At 49.2% G+C, this 17,397-nt stretch overlaps 1 protein-coding gene across 1 annotated transcript; it reads left to right on the top strand.

The window, feature by feature from the left end:
• The first annotated feature begins 125 nt into the window (after positions 1–125).
• Positions 126–16,886, top strand: FAN1 (FANCD2 and FANCI associated nuclease 1). Its single transcript, XM_090263855.1, has 14 exons — positions 126–187; positions 591–1,976; positions 4,654–4,794; positions 5,449–5,650; positions 6,111–6,344; positions 7,664–7,795; positions 9,497–9,605; positions 10,510–10,629; positions 13,415–13,579; positions 14,024–14,174; positions 14,582–14,685; positions 15,165–15,359; positions 15,871–15,999; positions 16,654–16,886. The coding sequence occupies exons 2-14, from the start codon at positions 728–730 to the stop codon at positions 16,789–16,791; spliced, it is 3,069 nt and encodes a 1,022-aa protein (XP_090119981.1). The 5' UTR covers positions 126–187; positions 591–727; the 3' UTR covers positions 16,792–16,886.
• Positions 16,887–17,397: the final 511 nt, after the last annotated feature.

The following is a 17,397-nucleotide window of genomic DNA, read 5'->3' as shown; positions in this document are numbered from 1 at the left end:
AGCCGAGCCGCGGAGATCGGCTGGCAATGCCTGGGCCGCAGAGTCAGTGAGAGGCGCGGGCGCCGGGCCGGGGTCGCGGGCGCGGGCGCGGGGGGCGGGGCGTGAGGGGCCGCGAGGGCGGGGCGCGGCGGCCGGGCCTGGCGGGAGGGAGGCGGCAGCGTGGGCGGCGCCCCACGTGCGCACCCAGGTGCGTAGCCGCAGCCCCCGAGGGGACGGCGCGTCCCTGGTCCGGTGGCCTGAGCTGCACGGGGACGCCCCGGGGGTCGCGCAGGCGGCTTCCCGCTCCTGGAAATCGTTACCGATGCAACGGGCTTTAAAAAGCGTCTGCAGGAGTCCGGCTGCCCCTTTTTAAAACCGGGTCATTCTGTATCGTAAAGTGCGCTCTTAGAGGGGCGCCCGGCCAAGTCCAAGGCCGTCGTTTTCGGGCTGGGCCACCCTGAGGTTGCACGTGGGGCCCGGGCCTCCTGTCCCAAGCCCGGGGCTTTCCCTTAAGAGATGCTGCCGACGCACGCTTCCTAGTCCCCCCACCCCCCGCGCCCCGTTTTGAACTCATAAAAACGTTTTTAATCCGCACGTGTTTTATCTTGCAGGAAGAAATCGACTAAATGAGTAACATGAGGTCAAAGAGAAGCCCACTTTTTCTCCAAAGCAGGGAAGTAAAAGCAAACCACTGCTCTCTCCCCAGTGACATCTTTTGTTTTATTACCTGAGGCGTCCAGCTTTTCTAATGCTCAGGATGCCAGAAGGGAAATCGCCTTCGAATAAAAGGCCCCGCAGAAGTTTATCAAGCAGCAGAACTAAGAAAAATGAATCTAAGTCTATTGTTTTGTTTTTTAACAATGCCCCACCTGCTAAACTCGCCTGTCCCGTTTGTCGTAAAATGGTGCCACGGTATGACTTAAACCGGCACCTCGATGGAATGTGTGCTGACAGCGATGACGTCACTCCGGGGGATCCCGGGCAGGGTGGCTTAACGGAGTCAAGTGCGCCCACTGTAGATTTAACCAATATCGATGTAGATGATGTAACACCAGAGAAGTCGCCACCATTAAAGACAAATTTGACCCTTGACCGAAGTGATTCAGCAAAACTGGGCATGAAAAAGCAGATCAGTCCCTACTTTAAAAGGAATGATGACGTCGTGGGCAAAAATCAGGATGAGCTGAGCGCTCGTAACGTCCAGGTCATTCCTCTGGGAAGCTTGTCATCTAAGTTGTCCAGAAGATACATAAAGGCCAAAAGATCGATACAGAAGAATGAGGAATTTGCTAAGCATACTCCACAGAGCTCCTCAGTCACAGTGGCTGGGACGGTTAACTGCTCAGAGACTGAGCACAAGGATGAGGTTTTGGAGAACAGTTCTCAGAAGGAAAACATATTTGCCTGCGATTCTCTTACGGGACAAAATGCTGGAGAAGGCACTAAATTAACAGAAGCAGCAAACCGACAGCCTGCCCAGGAATGTGGGAGATCAAGCCTCACTCCTGCTTTCTCAGGTAATGCTCCTGTGTTATCACCGGAATTCGGCCTTGGGGATAAACTGCAGCCTGCTTCAGGGGACGGTCTTGCAAAGCAGGAGTGTGTCACACAAGCAGAAGGTGAAGGTGTTGAAAAATGCGAGGCAGGTGTTGGCGAAGAAGTCAAAATGGCTGTGGCTACGGAAGCTGAAACCCAGGTGTCCAATTGGGAGGCCCAACCTCACAGTTCTACCCATGATGCTTCTGAGTGCAGTGACATCCACAGACCTCTTCTGGAAGGTGACAGTGGCTTAAAGAATGAAATCCCCTGCCGAGAGCCCTTGGAGCAGGGGTCAAGCCGTGACGTTCCTGGTGAGACGGTTGCAGCGCTGTCCGGTCATCCTTACTACCTGCGGAGTTTCCTGGTGGTGCTGGGAGCCGTGTTTGAGAATGAAGACGATAGGATGCTCTTTGATGAACATGACAAGGGGATTGTCACTCAGTTTCATCAATTATCAGGTATCTTAAGCCTCTTGGCTTTCAAGTGTTTGTTCCCGTGTGCTGTCCTGATTCAGGCTGTGATGTGATGGGCAGTAACCTAGTGTCCACAAGGAGTCAGTGTGGTTTTGAGAATCATCTGGGACTCGTCGTAGGAATCAGCCTTCTACAAGGTTCCTCTAGGGAGGGATGTGTATGGAAAAGAGACGAGGTTTTGCGCCCTGTGGCGTCTGCTCCTGCAGTATCACGCCTTTATATGTGTACAGCAGGGCCTCGAACAACGCTGTTTCATCGAACACCTTTTCATTGTAACATTAATGAGATGCAATCGGAACTTAGCTCTTGTTTATATCCATTAGTGTATGGTGACATTGGTTTTGTTATACCTATTGATACGATTGATAGTTGTAAAACAACCTTTTCTAGATTAAAAAAAAAATAACCAATACAATTCGACTTATTTAGGAAAGCTTATTTCACATTTTGAGCATGTCATTTGGATTGCAGGTAGGTCTGGTTCTTGCACAGCCTTTCCTCAAAAATGAAAGCCAGTTCTGGCTGGTATGGCTCAGTGGACTGAGCACCGGCCTGTGAACCACAGAGTTGCCGGTTCAATTCCCAGTCAGGGCACAGGCCTGGGTTGTGGGCCGGGTCCCCAGTTGGGGGCGTGTGAGAGGCAACCACGCATTGATGTTTCTCTCCCTCCCTTTCTCTCTCCCTTCTCCTCTAAAAATAAATTTAAAAAATATTTTTTTAAAAAAATGAAAGCCAAAGAAAATACAGGAAAAAACAAACCAAGGTGTGTTAAGGCTAATTCTCCCCGCCAAACAATATTTTAGGTTCCTGGACTCTGCCCTTTAAGTCGGGGCGTGGAGGGAATGGAAACTTACAAGCTAAATTGGTCCATTGAAAAATGTTAGTCTGTGCCTTGGTGCCTTGGCAGCCTGTGGTGGCTCTGAGCCAGAGGTGCAGGTAGGGAACAAAAGCCACCCTTGAGACAGCTGCACTGCTTATCCAAAGGGTCATGATGGCATGATGGAACTGAGTCCCTCCCAAGGTAGGAAAAGCTGGCTTGGAGGCCATACTGACCTTGGGTAATAAGGAGCCAGGTCAGACCCCTCAGTAGATTTCTTAGAACCCTGAACATGACTACTAATTTGTAAATGAAAGATTTTTGTTTTAAATTCATACAGTGGAATTACTATGGAATTCTTTATATTTAAATTTTTTTTTTTTAATGTATTTATTGATTTTAAAGAGAGAGGAAGGTAGAGAGAAACATCAACTGGTTGCCTCCCATATGTGCTCTGACCAAGGATCGAACCCGCAACCTAGATATGTGCCCTGACCGGGCATTGAGCTCGAAACTTTTTGGTACACAGGATGGTGCTCCAACCAACTGAGCCACCCGGCTAGGGTGGCATTCCTCTTATCTTTAACATCTGAGCCCTACGGGGCACAGCTGCTTTAGGATCCACAGGGCTTGCTCTCTGCTTGTGCTCTTTTCGGCAGACCACGGACGTGCCGCCGCATGGCCTCTTCTACCCAGAGTGGCGGCACCTCTGGTTGGGTGCTGGTTGAATTTGTGCAGACACTTGCTTGAGTAGCTGATGGCTCTGCGCTTCCCTCTAACTGAGAAATAGGACCAATTTCCCCAGTACAATCTCTGCGTCTCTTTGGGTATTGCCTCTCCATTGAGACTCACCTACAATCTGTGTGTGAAAGCAGCTCCTGTGAACTGCTTTTGCCTCTCTAGAGAAAAAAAAAAGGAGTTGAACATTAAAAATATATAATTTTACCATATTGGAGTCGGCAGGAATTTCATAACCTGGGTAACAGGGAAACAGACTAAACAGGTTAAATCGCTTTGCTGAGATGACAGAGGGCTGCCCTATCAAAGCTAGACTTTTTTTAAAAAATTAATTTTTTATATAGAGACTGATTTTTTTGGTTCCATTTATTTACACATTCACTGGTTGACTCTTGTATGTGCCCTGACTGGGGATCGAACCCACAACCATTGCATGTCGGGACCCCACTAACCAACTGAGCCAGCTACCAGCCAGGCCAAGCTAAACCATTTTTGAAAATTCTTTTGGTTGACATTAATTTCAAGCACAAATGGAATGATGCGTATTAGACTGAAAGCACAGAACAGAATAACTGCAAATCCAGGTAGGGCTTCTCTGAGCGCGTGGAAAGGGCGGCTAGAAAATGGGGAATGTGGTGCTTAGAAGTTTGGACATAGTCAATAATCACTGCCCACATCGGAACTTTTTAAGTGGTTTCTAGACCAGCCACGGACAACGTCATCTTATTTGATCTTCCCACCAGCTTTGGAAAGGTGGTGTGACCGCTTTGCACCGTGCCCTCCTTCTTACAGAAGAGAAAATGAGGTCTCAGTATGGTAGAGCGATGTTCACACAATTCACATGTGACACAGCTGGCCATCCTGGGGCTTCTTCCTGTCCTGTGATGACAAGCACCCGGGACAAGGAGACATCCCCATGGGGACTTTCTATTTCAAATACATTACATCGTCCACAGGAAAAAAGATTTTCTTGGAACAGGAGTTGAGGAAGCGTATATGTGTTTCTAATAGTGATTTTACCTCGGTTTTAAAAAGTACATGATACTTGTACGTTGTTTTGGAGAAGAAAGATCATATATTCCCCTATTTTTCTTTACCTGATTGCAGACAGTGGTCAGAAGTTATATGTAAGACTTTTCCAACGTAAATTCAGCTGGATCAAGATGAATAAATTGGACTATGAAGAGATCGCTCCTGACTTAACCCCTGTGGTTGGGGAACTGCAGCGAGCTGGCTTTCTGCAGACAGGTACGCTTCATCAAAGGAAACAAAACGCAAATAGGGTGTAAGGAATGAACTTTCTGCAGAATGACAGTGACATCTGTGAGGTGCCATCTCATGCTTGGTGCTTGATAAATAGTAATTGTGTTTTTTTGTTTTTTTTTAATTGAGCTTTTCATCTTAGGACACTTAAGCCATTCTTCACCTTCAGGGCTAAGACAACTAGGATAAGGAGTGTCCGCTCTAGTCTTCCTGACCAGCAAGCCACACAGGGTTAGGACCAGCAAGCCACGCAGGGACAGGTACATGGGTGTGTGCCACAGAGGGTGCCGATCAGCCAGAACTTCATCTCCTTGCTCAGATTCCTCATTTTATGATAGGATAAAACTGGTTTGTTGGATGTTAATATTGCCTCTGAAAGCTTCATCTACTCCTGACGCACACAACTTAGTTTCTGAGGTGGTTGCTTCAGGTATCATTTAGTTGATTTAAGCCTGTGTCATTGAAGCAGGTAACCTTGGTTGTCTTATCAGTAGCATCAACTTCCGGCTGGCAGGTGGAAGTCTTGAGTTCAGGCGGCTGATGGTTCAGACGGAAATAAGCAAATCCAGCCAAAGCCAGGTTTCACTGCAGCTAGAAAATGCTAACGTTCTTTAAAACTTTTTTTAAAAACCATTTCAGAATCTGAGTTGCAAGAACTCTCTGAAGTGCTTGAACTGCTTTCTGCTCCTGAACTGAAAACCCTGGCAAAGTCCTTCCACCTGGTGAGCCCCAGTGGACAGAAGCAGCAGCTGGTGGGTGCCCTGCTCAAGCTGGCCAGACAGCCTTCCGTCTGCACTTGGGGCAAGAAGCCGCCTGGAGTCGGAGCAGTGATTTTAAAAAGGTTTGGTTGGCTCCTGCTACAGTGAGAAGATTTAAAATATTGATAGTGCATATTAACTTATAATAGATGGTACCTGCTTTTGAACTATAATTGCTGATTTCGTTGGCAATGAGACCAAGAAGGCAGAAGAGTCTTCATTCTAATAGCCTGAATCTGTTCTTGTTATATTATTCATAATTTCTGTGATACTGTACTGATTTCTAGGACTAAGGAAAGTCGGGAGGCAAGAGAATGTAGGGAATAGGCCTTTGGTAACTTAATATTCAAGAAAAATGCAGTTTTAACTACTATTCTTGCAGGATTGAAGGTAAACTATTCAGTCAAGTTGTTATTTTTGCAAACTTTTCATTGACGTGTAATCTCCATCCTACTATACAACTTTTCCTGAAAATAATTTGTACAATCTGATACCCAAATACTTAAAAACCAGGAAGTTATTTCTCTGTCATCTGTGTCTCAGAGCCAAGGACTTGGCGGGCCCGTCGCTGAGACTGTCCCAAGGCCCCCGGGTTGTGTTCTCCCGGGTCCTGCTGCTTTTCTCCTTGACCGACTCCCTGGAAGAGGAGGATGCCCCCTGCGGGGGACAGGGCCAGCTATCCACTGTGCTGCTGGTCAACCTCGGCCGCGTGGCCTTTCCTCGGTACACCGTCAGTCGGGAAACCCCGATCTTCCAGGACAGGGACGACCTCATCAGGTCAGATCACCTTGGCTTGCAATCAGAGCTGTGTATTTTTAATCTGACGTAGAACATTAGTGTTGTTATTTTCCAGCCACAGTAGAGACGCAAGTTCATAGTCAGAACAGTTTTGTTCTCTTCCCACTGCACATGTATGAAGTTCTAAGACTATCGAGAGAATGTAGAAATGTACTTCCATTACATTTGCCAAAACCATGTTTTGGGTTAGGGCCACAAACATTTCTCCTGGCTTATGCTCCCCAATAGCTTTGGCAGGGAGCATTTTTAAAATGTAGACATTTGTGCAAACCTGCCTTGGGAATATGTTGTCAGCATGAACAAGGGTGAAGAGGAATGTTGTCCTCGTAGTAATGCTTCAGACAAGGCTAATACCAACTATGGAATTATACCAGACTTGTGGACGTGAGAGATTAGAAATTCTCACTTGTCTGCTTTAGTACATGGGCTGAGTGAATGTGTGGTTTGACTGGCAAAAGTAGGTTTTGGTAAAAATGGCATAGGTATTATAGGAAAAAAATACTTGCATTTCATAAAAAACAAAAACAAAAAAACACCTTTTAAAAGAAAAATAAATTTGGATTTCCTAAAATGTCAATTCTGAGTCTTGATATAAGGTTTATGACTCAAATGAACTGAACTTGATTCTGATATCTGATTATAGGAAAGTGGTTTAAATGCTGTCTAATATATGCATTAAAACTAAGTTCTTGAAATTACTGAATCAAAGCAATGTCTGTAAGCTGATTTTAACCCATTTTGCCTTGGCTGTTAGGAAGCTCAGTATCTTGTTCGTGTTCAGCTGGAATAATGTTTTTTGTTGAATCTTCTAATAGGAATATTTCCTTTTACCCTGTTCTTAGTTGCCTCCTGTCTTTCTGCCTCTTCATTTTTAGTGACTGTATGCATTTCTCTTTTGTGAGACTGTACTCAGAAGCCAAGTACTAATGATCCATGAAACCACGCTGCCTCAGTTTCCTCACCTGTAACATGGGGGGAATGATCGTGTATTCCTACATATGCGTGTTGATACCTGTAAAGAGCCTAGAGCCTGGCCCCTGGGGATTGCTTATGATGTCTCAGTTAGTATGATAATTGCCATTATTACTGTTACATTGAAAGATTACTTTTTAATTCTATGATTGACAGGACCATGTCAACCAGTTGAAAAGCTGGGCGTGGGGCTAAGGAGAACAAAAATAAACCCTATTCTTTTTAGCAAGTAGGTATGCTGTAAAGAATAAAAGCGATTAAAACTGAAAGGGCCTTAATATGTAAATGACATCAGACCTGACTGACTAGAAGGGTCACTTCCCCAGATACGCAGCCGCTGCCCACGTGCTGAGTGACATTTCTACCGCCATGGCCAACGGGAACTGGGAAGCAGCGAACGAGCTCGCTCAGCGCGCCAGGAGAGACTGGAGCAACCTGAAAAGCCACCCTTCCCTGAGGTGAGGTTGGTCTTTTTAGGTAGTTTTCCTCGTGGAGGACTTTCTCCTTTCGTCCGGCGGTCAGACCTACGCCGCTGTCCTAGTTGCTTTGCACAGAGTCCAAGTGCTGTGTGAAATGGGAGCAAACGCCTGTGAGCTTCAGGGGCAGTTTCTGTCATTCAGATCCCTGTGCAGCAGACATCAAGGGCACCAACAATGCGCTGTCCGTGGCCGTGAGCTGACTTTCATGTGGCGGGGACCCAGCAGCAGGCAGACGTGGGAAGCATGCCAGACGGGTTCTCTCAGTGGGAATTCAAATATAGGTATTATTCTGAAAAGGAAAATTGAACGCTTACTTCCAAAGCTCAAGGACAGTGCATGATCCTTCCTTTCTCTGGTTTGATGTTACATGTATTCCATATTTAAGAAATCTTTCCTTTATACAGTGATGAGAAAAATTAGTCCATGTTGTGAAATATGTCTTCCAGAAAAACATTTAGGCCTGGAAAACCATAGCCTGGACATAGCATTTACTAGTAAGAAAAAGTAATGGAATATTTTGTCCTTATTTTGTCTGGGAGCACTGTGTAATTCAGACAGGAAGTGGAGCCATTTCCTTAAAGGCTTCTCTAGACAGGAGTGACCATGTGCACCTGTCACCTTGCGATGTGCATATACTTTGGAGGATACCTTTCTCAGACTGGACGACGAAACAAATGCTTAAGACAACTGAACAGATGACTTGCTTCATTTAGAAAAAAGACCTCTTAGCCGGGAAGTCAGGCTTCTGCAGAGCAGAGGCTGGGAAGCTGCTTCTGGAGAAGGCCAGCTGGTGCACACCTCGGCCTCGCCGCCGGTGGGTGTGAGAGCGAGCAGCCACAGGCGGCAGGGATGAATGAGCAGGGCTTTGGGCTCCAGCGGCAGCTTTACTACGGGCACGGAAATACGAGTGTCCTCTAACTTTCATGTGCTCAGACTGCTCTTCTCCATTTGTCTTATCTTACCCATTTAAAGGTGTGAAAACCATGATTAGCTTGCAGATGGTACAAAGTCTGGGGTCGGCCCGGGTTTGGCCCAGGGGCTGTGGTTTGCTGCCCTCCAGCTCTGAACAGGACCCTTTGTCCCCATCTTGCTCCACTAAGTGACCCAGGGGGTGGTGGCTGCCAGTGGGCACATAGATTTGTAGTGTAGAAAATTGTATGCAACCAATAGTATTACACACAGCCATAAAGAAGAAGGAAATCTTACCCTTTGCAACAGCATGGATGGACCTGGAGGGTATTATGCTAAGTGAAATAAGCCAGGCAAAGGAAGACAAATACCATACAGTCTTACTTATATGTGGAATCTAATGGACAAAATAAACTGATGAACAAAATAGAACCAGAGGCACAGACACATGGGACAGACGGACAGGTCTCACAGGGGAGGGGGCGGGGGGCAGGATGAAAGAAGGTGAAGGATCAGCCAAAGAACATTTATGCGTGACCCACAGACACAGACAACAGCGTGGGGGTGGCCAGAGGGCAGGGGGGCGGGGCTGGTGGAGGGGAGCGAAGGGGGGGAATTGGGACATCTATAATAATGTCAACAATAAAAAAATTTTTAAATAATACATTTTTTAAAAAAAGATAGGCACTCCGTCTGCTTTGTCACAGCTTAGGATTGTCTCATAATAAATAAACCAAATTACCAAACATGGGTGTTACATGTTCATTTCAGGTACCACGAGAACTTACCCCTCTTTCTGCGGTGCTTTACCGTTGGGTGGATTTATACAAGAATTCTGTCTCGGGCTGTCGAAGTCTTGCAGAGACTTCACATGTACGAGGTGAGAACAGACTTCTGCCCGGCTTTTTGGGACAGGTCAGCGGTGAGCTGGGCGGGGAGCCCACATGGCTGTTGACACTTTCCTCCAACACTTAACGTGGGCAGCCTGCTGTCTCCCGGGTCAGCAGGAACGTGGCCGACGACCCGCTGTCCCAGGAGTCGGCCTAAGGGTCCCACACAGACAGGATCCCACACGGGGCCCCAGACACCTGAGCACCGGGTGACCCTGGGGAGGTCTCCCAAAATCTTGTGTTCCCCAGACAGCTGGAAATGACTGTCTGGAAATGACTTATAATCACAAACCTGAAATTGGGTCGTATCCTTTCTTATACTGAACATGGTAAAATTGCTCAAGTTGGCCTGTTATGTTTGGTGTCCTATTTTGAAAAATGCTTATTTTACAGAGGATATGCCAAAGCCAGGCTCTTGACCCGGGTCTGTGAATCTCGAGGGTCCACGGGAGGGGTTTCTGTGGACCCCACAATTGTGCGTACGTGGGGTTTGTGCATTTTTCTGAGGGGAGTCAGGAGATGTTTCAAAGAGATCCACGAACAACAGGAGATTAAGAATGACTGAACAATTTGTGCAAATTTAGACCAGCAAGCGTCCCTATAAAGGTGTCCTGCCTGCTGCAAATTCCTCACCACATTGGCCCCGGGACCTGCAGGGTTCCTGGGCGCGGGTGGGAGGCTCGGCTGCCTGGCACTTGATCCCATGTAGCCCTGTGCCGGTGACCTCTCTGCAAGAATGTTGGCAGGGGCACCTCGGGGAGCTTGGGCCCCTCTAAAGGATGTCCTGGGCCTGACTGTAGACTGGAAAGCTGTGCTTTGTAAATAGACGGTGCCAATCTGATTTGCTATTTTGGTGCCTATGAGTCTAACGAGCTTCCTCTGTTGTTGCAACAGGAAGCGGTCAAGGAACTTGAGGACCTCCTGTCCCAGAAAATCTACTGTCCCGACAGCAGAGGCCGCTGGTGGGATCGGCTGGCTCTCAACCTGCATCAGCACTTGAAACGCCTAGAACCGGTCAGTACTCAGCAACTGCGTACACCCGAGCAATGCTTTTTACACTTTGCATAAATTTGAAAAGTATAGCAAACTACGAATGCCTTACAAACCTAAATGTAATTAGGACATTCATTGTTTAATCTCCTTTAGTCCATGTTCTTCCAACCTTAAAAGAAATGAGGTCGCACCCTGGCCAAGGTGGCTCGTGGGTTGGAGTGTTAGCCCTTACACCAAAAGGTTGGGGGTTCGATTCCCAGTCAGGGCACATGCCTGGGTTGTGGGGTCCACCCCGTGTTGAGGCATGTATGGGAGGCAACCAATTGATGTTTCTGTCACATCAATGCCCCCCCCTTCTCTAAAACAAACATTTAAAAAGAGGCAAGAAAAGAAACAAGTTTGCTAACGTAAGTATGACAGCAAAGGCAGGAAGCTTCTGTCCTGTCCTCATTGATTTGGGAGCAGGGGTGGCAGTGGGACCTGTGTTGGGACTTACGAACTAATCTGGGACCAGGACAGCTGACCGCTCCACCCTCGGCAGGTGCTTCCCAGAAAGCTGCTTCCTTTGGTTTTGGAAATGGTGATTTTGCTAGTTTCACGGGCCCTCCAGGTACCGGGCTGCTGAAAGATGCCTTGTTGCAGGTACTTCATGAGCAACTCTATCCTCTGGGAGGTACTGTGCTTGGCTATTGCACGGGCCACCTCCTTTGTCAGGGACCCTCTGTGGCCAGCAGCGCGGGGCCTCTGCAGGCGGCAACAGTGGCCCTTTGTGTGGCCGCCGAGTCCTCCCACCCGTCCCCATGCCGCCCTCGCCTTTGCCACGCACGGAGGGCACTGTGTTTCTGGGACCTCCTGTTTCCCCCGGGAGCTCATTGATGAATCAGAGTGCTGTCAGGGTGGAAAAATTGACCATGGGCGTGGAAATACGACAGGCTGTTTTGACTGCCTGCAACTGAAGCGGTGCCTTGTTAGTTAGAGAACATCGGGCCAGGAAGGCTGATCTCTGTCCAGGCGGAGGGTGTGGTGGGCGCGTCCTTCCCTCTCGGTGGTCATTTAGCTGAAACAGCAACAGAAGGTACCTGCCAGCCCACAAGCAAACATGCAGAGGCTCCGTGTAGGGTGCGTCTCCCCCTCATCAAAATAAAGGTCCAGAAGAGTCGACAGCTTCCCCTCGCACCCCGCTCTGCTCAGGGGAGGGTGTAATTATGTTCCCAGAGGGGGACAAGCCACTGAGCTTATTTGGGAGACGGATGGAAAACCTCAGCTCCTTTTCGCCGTTCCAAAGCTCTTCCTGGCCACACTCACAGTCTTCACTATTTTCTTACCGCTCCTGGCGTGCCTGACGTCGGTGATGGCACCAGTGCCCGCCAGGCCAGGCCGAGGCGGGTGGCCCAGCTGTCCCCTCCTGCAGCCAGGCCCCCACTGGCCTTGGCGCCTGCCAGTGTCTCCTTCTCTTGCCTTTTTTTCTTTCGACCACTCCACTCCTGATGGCCTGATCTTTCATGGGTTTTTCAGGCTTTTTTTTTTACTTTATATTCTTTTATAATAAAATATACATAACATAAAGCCTGCCATTTTAACAACCCACGTGTGCAGTTCAGGGCATTAATTATACTCGCAGTGCTGTGCCAGCATCGTCTCTATTGCCCTTGTTCATCCCTCCAAACAGAAACCCTGCACCCATTAAGCCATTGTGCCCCACTCCTCCCTCCCCAGGCCCTGCCGCCTCTAATCTAATTTCTGTTCCTATCCATTGGCCTGTTCTAGACACTTCATATAAACGGAATCATATGGTATTTGTCCTTCTGTCCCTGCCCTGTTTCACTGAGCACAAAGTCCTCAAGGTTCATCGATGCTGGAGCACGGGTCAGAATGTCCTTTCTCTTCAAGGCTGAGTAATATTCCACTGTACGGACAGATCACATTTTCCCGTCTATCGACGGACACTTGGGTTGTTTCCACCCTGTGGCAACTGTGAATAATGCTGCTATGAACATGGGGAGCAGGTATCTGGTGGAAACTCTGCTTTCAATACATTTAGACACACACCCAGAGTGGAACTACTGGCTCATATGGTGGTTCCATGTTTAGCTTTTAAAGAAATTCCCAAACTTTTTTTCACAGCATCTGAATTTTTTTACATTTCTGCCAACAATGCATGAGGGTTCCCATTGCCTTCCATTTTCCCAACACGTAATACTTCCCATTGTCTGATTGTAGTCATCCTAGAGAGTGGTTTTGAGTATTTTTGTTTATTGATACAAGTCTGCACAACCTTAGGATATGTAGACTTTAGCTGTTCCAAACCAAAACGTCTTCTCTCTGTAGGTGATAAGCCTGAATAGCTGTATGAGACTCCCCTGGGAGCCCCGAAGTGCTCATAGGCCTGGGCCCTGCCCTGGAGGTGCTCCCTCCGTGGCTCAGGGGTGGGGACACCTGTCTCTTTCAGTGCTCCCAGGTGATGCCCCGAGAGCCCCTGAGCCACGTCTGTCTCTCCCATCTCCTCTGGCCCACGATCCGGGGCATCCTGGCCTCCCTGAGGGCGTGGCAGCTGAGACGTAACAGGGAAGGGGAGTCAGGTGCATGGCCTCAGCTGCTCCCGGCATTTATAGTCAGGGAGCATGACTCGCCGGCATCTATCGGTGACATCTAAGGATAGTCTTCATCTCTACAAGCGCTGCTTTGCCCATTGCTAATTAGAAAAACTGAGGAACTATTGAACAGCAGGGTTTCCTGTCCCATGAAATCACTGGATGCGGCCACAGGGTCTTTCCGGGCCCTGATGGGGGACCGTGTTCTTTGCTAGGCTATCAAGTGCATTGTGGAAGGGCTGGCGGATCCCGAGGTGAGAACGGGGCACCGCCTGGCACTGTATCAGAGAGCCGTGCGCCTGCGAGAGTCCCCAAGCTGCCGGAAGTACAGGCACCTCCTCTGTCAGCTGCCAGAGATCACTGTGCACGACGTGAAACATGTGAGTCTGTGTCCCGCGGGGTTTTTCCTGAGTGGAGGCAGCCCAGTTTGGAGTTTCCTTTTAGACTTAGAAAACAGGCACTCAGTTTGGACAGTGGCTTGGCCGCTGTCCCCTGTTTTCACCCTGCTCCTCCTGCCTCAGGCTGGGCTGGCTGGCAGGTTTGCTCAGGGCCTGGGTGGAGTGACTTTCTGGAAAATTCCAAGGTCAGAAGCTCACAGCCGTTGCCAGTTTCACCTTCTTGGTCAGGTGCCTGGAGAGCAGCTCTGGGGTCCACATGCTCCCCAGGGCCAGGGCAGTGACCTGGCCACATTCTCACAGGTGGCACAGTGCAGGTCACATGACCTTGAACTCTGCTAAGAACAAGTGGCTTTGGGGGCACACAGGACAGTGTGTCCTCAGGACACCAAGGTCAGGTTCACAGATGTTTTCCTGTCGCCATCTCAGGTGACCATCACGGGCCGGCTGTGCCCACAGCACGGGATGGGCAAGTCCGTGTTTGTGATGGAAGCCGGGGGCGCGGCCACCCCCGCCACAGTCCTGTGCTCCGTGGAAGAGCTGGCGCTGGCCTATTACAGAAGCAGCGGCTTTGACCAAGGTACCTAATGCGCAGCATGTCTCCTGGTCACCCGTGATGTTTGTCAGCTGCCATCGGTCCACCTGTCCCCAATGGAAGATGCTGCTAACCTGGGAGGGTGCGGAAGAGAACGTGACTAACTATAGTTGTTAGAGGCCACCTTCCTCCGTTCAGCCTGTGCCCACCACCTCACGCCTGTGGGGAGCAGTGCTGAGTGGGGCGTTACAAACTGGCAACATAGGCTTTGCTCCCAGATTGTTTCCTGGATAAGCCATATAATATTAAAAAATGAGCCAGGAATGGCAGGAACATGGCATTCGAACCCCAAATCATTGTGATTTCCTTCGAATCGCGTAGGTGGGTTATGGTAGTGGTGTTTGAACCAAAGGAAAAACCTGAGTTTCCTTGTGTGTGTGACCCGGCCGCAGGGATTCACGGGGAAGGGTCCACCTTCAGCACTCTGTACGGCCTCCTCCTGTGGGACGTCATCTTCATGGATGGGATACCGGACGTCTTCAGAAATGCCTACCAGGTAACCAGTCAGGCTCCAAGGTGCCGGGTGTGTGCTCGTCAGGTCAGCAGACGCTTGTGCCCGTCTGTGATCCTCGGCCTCCTGGGCCTCATGTCTGCAGCCCCCCGAAACCTGCCTGTACGGTCTTTTGTCACGGTGCTAGTTCCACGGTAAACTTAGAAACTTTGCGGTGAATTTACCTTCCACATTCCATTTGAAACTTTCTGTGTATCTGCAGCTTCGACCTTTTCTGAGCACCTGTCGGGGTCCAGGTGTGTGCCGGCTGTTGCAATAGGTGCTGTCACAGGTGCCTGCTCAGAGTTCCACTGATTCCCCTAAAAACGTCTCCCACATTATGATGCTGAAAACCAGTGTAATAAGTTCCTTTTATGTTAAATTAATTAGACATTTTTTACACATCTCTTGAGAAAAAGATTGTGCCGATGAAACCAGCTGGGCCAGGTGTGTTGAACAGTCTCTGATGAATCTGTTCTTGCCAGGCGTCCCCACTGGACTTGTGTACGGACAGCTTCTTCGCCAGCCGGGGGCCGGCCATTGAGGACCGGCTGCGGCTGATCCACGATGCCCCCGCCGAGCGCCTGCGGGACTGGGTGGCGGACACATGGCAGGCCCAGGAAGGCAGGGCAGCGTCCGTGGTCAGCTGGGATCGCTTCGCTTCTCTTCAGCAAGCTCAGGTGAAAATCTGCACGCCAGACACACACACACAGATGTGTGTACACATATGCATGCATCTCTGCATGTACATGCGTGTACATGATGGTACCGCAGTCCAGATGCCACAGTTATCAATGGGAACATGTCAGGGCATACAAGCCCGTTATGCCGCCTCCCCCGTGGCTGACCACATCCCGTGGCCTGACCCAGGCCCCCGGCAGAGGGGATGCTTCCCCTGTCCCTGTGGCCACTGGCCTCGGAGTCAGCACTGTTCTATTCCAAATCGCTTCCTCGCATTCTCCCGGCTGGTGCAAGTTTGATAACCGACAAAGGGAAACTGACTTAGCAGAGCTGCTGGGGGACCTCAGCCAGCAGCTCTGCAGCCCCAGCACGAGCAGCAAAACCATACCTGGCGTCCTCAGAACCACGTTTGCTGGATTCTGCCAAATCCTTCCCGTCTCGTGATCACTGGGAGTATTTTGGGGCCATGATCACCGAGAGTGGCTGGTCATCCTTGTATTCTGTGTTCAGGACCTTGTTTCCTGCTTGGGGGGCCCTGTCCTGAGCGGAGTGTGCCGGCGCCTGGCTACAGACTTCCGGCACTGCCGAGGCGGCCTGCCCGACCTGGTGGTGTGGAACTCTGAGAATCATCACTTCAAGGTCAGTCGGGCCAGAAGGCAAAGTCCTATTTGTAATCTGATTAGCAACTCCATGCAAAGCCACCAGCTTCCCGTTTCTTGCATGGTTGGCGGGGAGACTGAATCCCCAGAGAACTACTGGAGGGCGGGCCAGGGTTCTGCAGCGGATGTCGCGCCCGAGTGTGGGCCTGCTCCTCACGTGGCAGCTTGTGTGAGTAGGTGAAGTCCATCCCTTCTACCCAGATCTTGGGAGCGACATGCCGTCCCTCTTGCTGTATCCTACTGTTAGAAGCAGGTCACCAGGTGAAGCCATACTCACGGGAGGAATTGTGTAGGGTGTGCATGCCGGGGGCCCAGAAGGACTGGGAGCTGCTTCCGAAGCTCCTGGGCCGTGAGCACCTCCGTGTGGTTGGCTGTTTCCTTGTTAGTGAGTTTTGAGATTGGAAAAAAAAAAAAATCCAGATATTCTACGTCCCTTATCAAATATATTTCATCACAGTCTGTGGCTTGTTTTTTCTTTCTCTTAATAGTATCTCTTTAAGAGCAGAAGTTTTAAATGTTGACGGCAGTGTGGTACAACAGAATGAACCATTTAAATAACTGTAGTGAACGCTAGTTATGTGAATGGCTGTTCTGTTTCTGTGAGACACTAATACCTTTAAAACTGCTCTTCCAGCTGGTGGAAGTGAAAGGCCCCAATGACCGCCTTTCGCCTAAGCAAATGATCTGGCTGGACGAGCTGCAGAAGCTGGGGGCTGACGTGGAAGTCTGCCACGTGGTCGCTGTGGGAGCTAAGAGCAAAGGCCTGACCTAAGACCTGTGGATCCAAGATGTTCAAAAGCAAAGTGTAATTATGTTTCGTTTCATTTTGACTTTGTTATTGTCAGTAATAAACCTGGTCGTACACTTGGTGTTGCCTCGAATAGACACCTGGGTTCCACACAGCAGGTAATGAACTTTTTAAAAAGGTGAGAACTTGGGTGGTCATTTTAGGACTGGAGACTCGTTATTAGACTTACCAAAATAGCTGAAAAACCCCCAACGAAGGAGCTGATTCACAGCGTTTATAAAAGTAGCGTGCACAGTGTTTCTTTCTCAGGAGTGTATCGGAAGGAGGTTCTTGTCAGTCTTCCTGTCCCACTTTAGACAGTCAGCTGTTAAACAGTCTCGTGTTATCATTATCCAAGAAGGGCATGAGCATTTGAAATTCCGATTTCTTTAGGAATTAAAAAACAGGTTCTCATTAAGTTGCTTACAACATCAGTCAATGCCTGCTCTTATTAATGGGGCCTACATTACCAAAGGAGTGAGTAGTCCCGATCATAGGCACTTGTCCCTTTTCATCCTTCTTGAGAACACCCCTAACGACTGGATTAGGGGTAATTTTCTGTGTTGACAAAACCAGTGACACTGCTGCTCG

The sequence above is a fragment of the Furipterus horrens genome, unplaced genomic scaffold (genome assembly GCF_987537825.1).
Source record: "Furipterus horrens unplaced genomic scaffold, mFurHor1.1.pri manual_scaffold_16, whole genome shotgun sequence".
In the NCBI taxonomy this organism is placed as follows: domain Eukaryota; kingdom Metazoa; phylum Chordata; class Mammalia; order Chiroptera; family Furipteridae; genus Furipterus; species Furipterus horrens.
This window is presented reverse-complemented; position numbering and strand designations above follow the sequence as displayed.

What these genes read in the sequence shown, in the direction of transcription:
- FAN1 (XM_090263855.1), top strand. Translation starts at nt 728, where the DNA reads ATGCTCAGGATGCCAGAAGGGAAATCGCCTTCGAATAAAAGGCCCCGC. An exon ending in TCAGTTTCATCAATTATCAG is followed by an intron (nt 1,977 to 4,653) that starts GTATCTTAAGCC and finishes ACCTGATTGCAG; the next exon opens with ACAGTGGTCAGAAGTTATAT. An exon ending in CTTCTCTTCAGCAAGCTCAG is followed by an intron (nt 15,360 to 15,870) that starts GTGAAAATCTGC and finishes TTCTGTGTTCAG; the next exon opens with GACCTTGTTTCCTGCTTGGG.